This window comes from Mustela erminea, chromosome 3, assembly GCF_009829155.1.
Source record: "Mustela erminea isolate mMusErm1 chromosome 3, mMusErm1.Pri, whole genome shotgun sequence".
In the NCBI taxonomy this organism is placed as follows: Eukaryota; Metazoa; Chordata; class Mammalia; order Carnivora; family Mustelidae; genus Mustela; species Mustela erminea.
Window position 1 is genome coordinate 73,147,378 of NC_045616.1, and position 7,686 is coordinate 73,155,063.

Sequence of the window (7,686 nt, forward strand, 5' to 3'; positions counted from 1 at the left end):
TGTCTTGTCAATTTTTCACAAAATTACAGTTTCTTTGGCTAAAAAGTATGAAAGCTTCCTGCTCCTGCCACTTTTTTTGGTCTTTGGTGAAAGTTCCTATGTTCCTGTAAAAAATCAATAAAATTTGCTGACTGAGCCAACTGAGCCACTGCCTGGGTGGCTCAGTTGGTTAAGCGACTGCCTTGGGCTCAGGTCATGATCTTGGAGTCCTGCTCAGTAGGGAGTCTGCTTCTCCCTCTGACCTTCTCCCCTCTCGTGCTCTGTCTCTCACTCTCTCTGTCTCTCTTAAATGAATAACATTTTTAAAAAATGAAAATGAATTTTTCTGCTTTTCTCCTGTTAATCGGTCTTTATCAGTTTAATTCTCAGACCTAACCAGGGATTTTAAGAGGGTCAAAGAAAACTTTTTCATTCCCTATGTGATGTAAACAATTTCTGTTCAGCAGAAGATATAACCACAAATATTATGGGTTTTACCCCTGATGGACATTATTCGCCCTTGTATCTTATCCAGCAATCTCATCCTAACATTGCCTGCAGGATATCCTGCTTCTCAATTGCTCTCTGAACTAGGCTTAACATCTTAATGGCTCTTTCATTATTAACAAGCTAACTAAAATCTCTGATATGTGTTCCTTTTACAATTGCAGGAGACTTGTGAATTTATCCACATGAAATTACACCTTAACAGAAATAATCACTTCTATCGCTTTGGCTTATGAGAGGATTCAATGAAGTGAAATTAACAACAGTAATAATAGTTTATATTTTATTGATCATTTACTCGGTCCAGGACTGTTCATAAACATGTGCTTTACAGGTATTAACCCACCTAATCCTCACCACCCTGTAAAGTAAGCCTAATCCTCACTTTATAGACAAAAATGTGACATAAAATGGTAGAGAAAGTTACTCCAGGTCAGGGGGCTAGTAAGCATCAGAGCTGACGTACAAAGTTTATGGCAGGCGAGGGACCTAAGGGCCTTCTACTGAGTAGAAGAAGCCTTTCTAAGTTTCCCTTTTCTTAGGGCCTCAGCAGCACCAGGACCCAGGTCGCTGTAACATATACCCTGTGAAGAGACTGTGGTGGTCAGCAAGTTCTTGCCGGCCAAGCCTTTGCTGAGGACTCTGGGAGTTATTTGAGTGGTACGATCTCCACACCAGCCAGTCTCACAGTCAGACTATCCTCTGCCATTTCCTCACATTCAGCTCCAGATCACCTCCTCCAGGGATTACCCCAGTGTCCAGGAAAGCTCCTTCCTCTGAGCTCTGACATAAGTCTTTAAGAAGCTAAACAGACTAATACACACTGTTATTTATTTTGACCAGGATCAGGACCCTTCTGCCAAAAGCCTGGTCCTTTGAGGACTGCAAGTAACTTAAAGGACAAGGAGAAGTCTCAAGATTGATCATGGTTCTTGGATAAGACGGTTCCTTCACAGATCATCAACTGGAAATTCTGAACAAAGCTAACATGAAGGGATGTAGAAAAAAAGATGAACACCCCTTTCTCAGGGGTAGAACACCATCAGAAGCACTCACGCCACAGGAAAGAAACTGAACATGACCCAAAGAGAAAAATGAGATCATCCTAGCAACCTTCGCTCTTCTCTGAGACATATGTTCTTGGGGAGCCTTCAGATCGTCTCTTTGGGACCTCTTGGCATCTCATGGTCTGTTGTCCCTGAGCACTGAAAGATTCTGACTCTTCTAGAAGTATCCGGGTCCCTCAACAGTGTTTAGCATCAAAAGGCCTGGGGGACTTCCTTTCTCTTTTTCGCCGCCATCCTGCTGTGTGCTGCGCGCTATTAATTGACCATGTCTTCTCACAAGACTTTCAGGATCAAGCGATTCCTGGCCAAGAAACAAAAGCAGAATCGTCCCATTCCCCAGTGGATTCGGATGAAAACTGGTAATAAAATCAGGTACAACTCCAAGAGGAGGCACTGGAGGAGAACCAAGCTGGGTCTCTAAGGCGTCCCACATCACGCGATGACACACCTAATTGGCACCACGTATTTAATTAAGCTACTTGAGGATCATGTGTTCTATTCCATCACCCTGTAAACACCTTTCTGCCCGGCCAATAGATACCATTTATCAGCGAAAGATTTTTCTGTTACTATAGCTCTGCACCAGTGGGTTGGTTTGGTAATAAACGTGAGACCTTTGAGCTGTAAAAAAAAAAAAAAAAGGCCTGGGGGAAAATCACAATTACAAGACTTGTGTCCATCATCTGAGGGAGGTCAAATACTCTAAGTCTACCCCCTAGAACTTCGGGGCTCTGAGACCCTGTCAGGTAGGTGGTCCATGAGGCTGAGATTATTTTCACAATAATATCATGACATCATTTTCTTTCTTCACTGTTTCTGACATTTGCAAATGCAGTGATGAGTAAAAGTGCTGACATTTTAACACAAACCAAGGCAGCAGCACCGAACTATACCAATGTTCATTGTATTCTTCAGCAGGATGCACTCACAGTTTAAAAAAAAAAAAAAAAAAAGTCTGTTTCACTTAAAAATCTCCTTGATGAGTCAGTTAAAAATAATAGCAATTTTATTAATCTCAACTCTGGGTACACATCTTTTTAATAAGCTTTGTGTCAGGTTAGGAAGCACACAGAAAGTGCTTCCACTAACCTGAGATTGTGTCAAGGAAAAGCAATTGTCTGATTGATCAAGAGGAGTAATGAACTAGTTGCTTTCTTCATGAAACAATACCTCTACTTCAAAGACTGACTGACAAACTGGTTGGTGGACATCTTCCCAACAACAAATCAATTATGCCTGTCACTTCAAGGAAAAGTGACAGTTTTTTGACAGCAATAATAAAAATCTGAGCTCTCAAGCAAAAATTAGAATTTTGGAAAATTTTGATCTACCGCCATGATACTGACAACTTCCAAACACTTAAAGACAAAAAGAACTGTGATTTTTCTGATACCATGTCAGCAAACATGTCAACATTTGAACGACTTCTATAACTTAGTGCTATGATACCTTCCCAATGACCAATGCATCACACTACAAAATCATGTACAAATAATGCCTTCAAAGTGCAAGACAGACCAATGGATTTTAATGAACAGAGGAAAAAAACTAATTGACAAGTTCTCAGATCCTCCATCACAACTAAATGTTAGGAAACTACCTTTGCCGCGATGGAGCTGTGGTTTACAAGAACGTTCACAATTATCTGAAGAGGCTAATGAAATAGTTGTCCTTTTTCCTTTTTTTTTTTTTTCTTTTAAGATTTTATTTATTTATTTGACAGAGATCACAAGTAGGCAGAGAGACAGGCAGAGAGAGGGGGGAGCCAGGCTCCATGCCGAGCAGAGAGCCCAATTCAGGGCTCGATCCCAGGACCCCAGGATCATGACCTAAGCTGAAGGCAGAGGCTTTAAACCACTGGGCCACCCAGGTGCCCCTAGTTGTCCTTTTTCAACCAGAACTCCAGGTAAGTTCAAATTTTTTTCACATGCTTCAACCAACACAACACATTACAATAGCCTGAATGCAGAAGCAGACTGCCAGCCAGACATTATAAAGATTTATAAAAAGATAGAACAATGTCACTCTTCTAAGTTTTTGTTTTAGATAACAAAGCTATTTTTCATAAAATACGTATTTATGTTAACATATAATGGGTTTATCATTGTTAAGCAAAGAATATTTCAAATGTTATAATTTCTAATATGGGAAAGGTTGATAGGTAAAATAAAAGTCTTTAAAATCCTCAGTAATATTTATTTTTTTTAAAGATTTTATTTATTTATTTGACAGAGAGAGATCACAAGTAGGCAGAAAGGCAGGCAGAGAGAGAGAAAGAGAGAGAGAGAGAGGGAAGCAGGCTCCCTGCTGAGCAGAGAGCCCGATGCGGGACTCGATCCCAGGACCCTGAGATCATGACCCGAGCCAAAGGCAGCAGCTTAACCCACTGAGCCACCCAGGTGCCCCTCAGTAATATTTAATAGTGTAAAGGGGACTGAGACCAAAAAGTGTGAAAACTGCTCTCTATGTAGGGGATTTAGGTTATCAACAGATAGCTTTGTTTAACATGTAAGGGAGGACACAGGTTAGAGGACTAATATGGTCCTCTCCAAGAGCCTCCATCTACGCCCCCCCAATCCTTAAGTGAAGGAATAAGAATACTTGCCATTTGCGCTACCCTAACACAATGTCTCTATGTATCTACACCACACGCTTCTCTGCAGCAAAGTGCAAGCATCCTGTGAATAAGAACCATAACTTCTATTCCTTTGTGTCTGCTAAGTACCTTACAAATGGCAAATGTAGGATAGATTGATTTTCATGATGAAAATGTATCTCTTAAGAGCCTATGTTCTCCTGAAGATGGACTCAACCAATTTGCTGTAGTAACATTTACATATGAAGTACTCCGTGTCTCTTTCTCAAAAGATCATTCTCTTCAATCAACAGGGTGTGAGGAAAGGACTCCTATCCAGTGAGCCAAACATTTTGACTTTTTCAGTCACTTTACCACCAGATCCCCCACAACCTGAAAGCAGTATTTGTCAGTCTAACCACACTGAAACAAATTAACATATGCATGACAAATTGAGAAGAGGCAGTGGAGTTTAATAATCTTCTATCTGTAAAGGACTTCATTTCAAATCATTTATACCTCTCACTGGATACTCACAACACTGCTGAAGGAAAGGGTGGCCATTATTACTTCTCATTAACCAATGAGCAAGCAAGCAAGGAGAAATGAAATCACCCACCAACGTCCATCTAACACCCTGGGGCACAGCACAGAGCTCTCTTCACTTCCATGTAGGAAGTCTGATGCTTACTGCCATTTTGATTTTGAAAGGGCCAGGGGGAAGACCATAAGTCAGTCATCTTTGCTCTCTTCTTGCCTCATTCTTGCTTATTGTGGGCTCTAATTCTTTGATTCGGATGCAACAGTACTTCATTTTTAAATAAACTGCATTACTACCTGGAAAAGTTTCAGTTTTAAAAATATCCAATCAGGGGCACCTGGGTGGCTCAGTGGGGTAAGCCTCTGCCTTCAGCTCGGGTTATGATCTCAGGATCCTGGGATCGAGCCCCGCATCGATCATGTGGGCTCTCTGCTCAGCGGGGAGCCTGCTTCCTCCTCTCTCTGCCTGCCTCTCTGCCTACTTGTAATCTCTTTTCTGTCAAATAAATAAATAAAAATCCTTTAAAAAAAATATCCAATCAAGGGACGCCTGGGTGGCTCAGTCAGTTAAGCTGCTGCCTTTGGCTCAGGTAATGATCCCAGGGTCCTGGGATCGAGTCCCACATTGGGCTCCTCACTCAGCAGGGAGACTGCTTCTCTCTCTGCCTCTGGCTGCCACTCTGCCTGCTTGTGCTCTCTCCCTCCTGACAAATAAAAATAAATAAATAAAATCTTAAAAAAAAAAAACCCAATCAATATATCTATAAGATTCCCTATTGGTACTCCCAGAAATCACAACTCAAAACAAGTTGTCCAGAAACAAATCAACTCCACTCTGTGGTATAGTAATGTAATTACCTGCCCTTTCTCTTGTCTCTTATCTAGTAATATGGGCCCAAGCCCTCAAGGAGTAACATATAGAGAAACGTACATCCTGGCAGTACACGTTCCCGTATTTTCCAGAGGGTTAGATACAGATCAAGTCAAAAATACTTTCCAGTAAGAAAAGACACAGAACCTATAACCCAAAATACTCCAGAATTTCAGGACTTCCCACCTCATTTCACTCATTATTTCAGGTTTCTGGCATAATCACTTGGGGTCTCGCACACTAGCGATACAGAAAGTATGTGGAAGGTCACCTGGGTCCCTATAAGAGAGGGGTATTTTAAATAGGCTCACTTGTTTTTACTCCTAGACTATAAACACACAGTGTGTCTTCTAGAGAGACCAAAGACACTCAGATGCATATTTTCAAAGACACCATTGTTTTCGAGCAGGGTCAGATTTGTACTCAGATCTCACAGGCCACTCTAATGATAATCAGGTTCTGTTTCGCCAGTGACCTCTCACTTCCACCCACGTTAAGCCACACGTAAGAGAGCATGCAGAGTGTACTCACTTGGGACAAGCTCCCACTCCAGAATTCGGGTTCTCCAGAGTCACACATCTAGCTGAGGTCCTCTAAGATGTGTGGCTCTTTCATTTCATGAATATTAACAAACACAAGGAACGCTGGACTTGAATAACGGCTGTTTCCTGACATCCCAACGAGATCAGAGTTCATTCACAGTGAGCTATGGAGAAATCCCTTCTGCTCCTCACTCCTTATGGCTTTTTCCTGCTCTCTTCTGTTTCTTCCGCCAAAGCCCCAGCTCCACCAGACAAAAAGTCTCTTGGGAAGGCAAGGCACAGGAGCACCCGCACTTCCCTGCGGCTGACTCCCAGCTCCAGGAAGATGGGACAGGCCTGTGAGGGCCATCCGCTAACCATGCAGCTGACTCTATCGTGCTTTCCAGCTGTTGGAAGCAGACGCCTGCTCCTCGACTCCTCTTAAAGTTTTCCTGGTGGATTTAACATTCTTCGCTGCTGAACTCTGCCAAAGCAGGATTAGGATATTCTATGGTGAAGCTTTGAGAGGAGGCGTCAGATAGGCCCAGGTTCAAATCAAAGCTGTTTCTTATATCTGGCCCTGGAGCAAACTACTTAACTCCCCTGAGCCTCAGCTTTCTCATACATAAGTAGAAGACAAAAATACCCATTTATAAAGATTAAAAGCATGATTTTCATCAAGTTCCCTAAACAAGGTCTAGTATATAAATGTACCGCCTTTGCCTTCCTTACTTTTCTCAAGGGAAAGAAAGTCAAGTCCGTCAAGAGAGAAGAGCAGCAGCTCTTTGCTAATCCTGTCTCTAGCTCTTTCCTATGGACTGGCCATGGTACACTCACTTATGCAGCAGAAGCAATTTCATGGGGGCTCCTAGGAATCAGGACTTGAAGCCCCCAGACTCACCTCTTTCCTTGGTAATGAAGAGGATATTGACAAAAGTCCAGAAAGATAAGCTCTCCCACCCACAGGTTATACATTTTCAAGGGAATGGCCCTTGAGCTGGCTACATTAGAATCACCTGGAGAGCTATGGAAACTCTAAGGGGTCTAGAGGAGGCTTGGGAATCTGTATTTTCAAGGGCTCCACACGTGATTCAGGCATGCAAAGAACTGAGCCGCTGCATTCCTGTTGAAAAGCATCTGGATTACCTTGACTTTCAGTCTTCTCTGGGGAGGCCCCCATCAGAAGCTGATTCATGGTGTTAATAGGTTTGTTTTGTTGGGGCTGATAATAACCCTCCCAGGCAGTTATTAGGGAGAACCTTGCCCTACTTGCATACTTATGTTTAAAAATCTTAATTCAGCCTGAAAGCCTCAACCACTTTCTGATCTTGTGTCAAGGACTTCCAACTCCTCACTCACTGTTGCTGGAGGACTGAGGCAGTGACACGTCAGACTCTCGTTCTTTTCATTGTGCTTGTCCTGGGATACTGTGTCCTTCTAATATGTAGTTCTACTTTCACCTATAATTTATTTCACTGGTACCTATCATTACTGATTCCAGGCAGTCCCACAATAATAATTGGTTAAACGCTGAAATATTCAAGTAAAAAAGAATGTATTTTTTTTTTACACGCCTCTCTCACCAAGTGAGATTTAGGTTGCATAAGAATGTAAACAATCTCCAAT

At 42.2% G+C, this 7,686-nt stretch overlaps 1 protein-coding gene across 1 annotated transcript; it reads left to right on the plus strand.

Moving 5' to 3' along the window:
* Positions 1–1,791: 1,791 nt before the first annotated feature.
* On the plus strand, positions 1,792–2,194 carry LOC116585604 (60S ribosomal protein L39). Its single transcript, XM_032334948.1, has one exon. It carries the CDS (start codon positions 1,819–1,821, stop codon positions 1,972–1,974), a length of 156 nt encoding a protein of 51 aa, XP_032190839.1. The 5' UTR covers positions 1,792–1,818; the 3' UTR covers positions 1,975–2,194.
* The last annotated feature ends 5,492 nt before the right edge of the window (positions 2,195–7,686 follow it).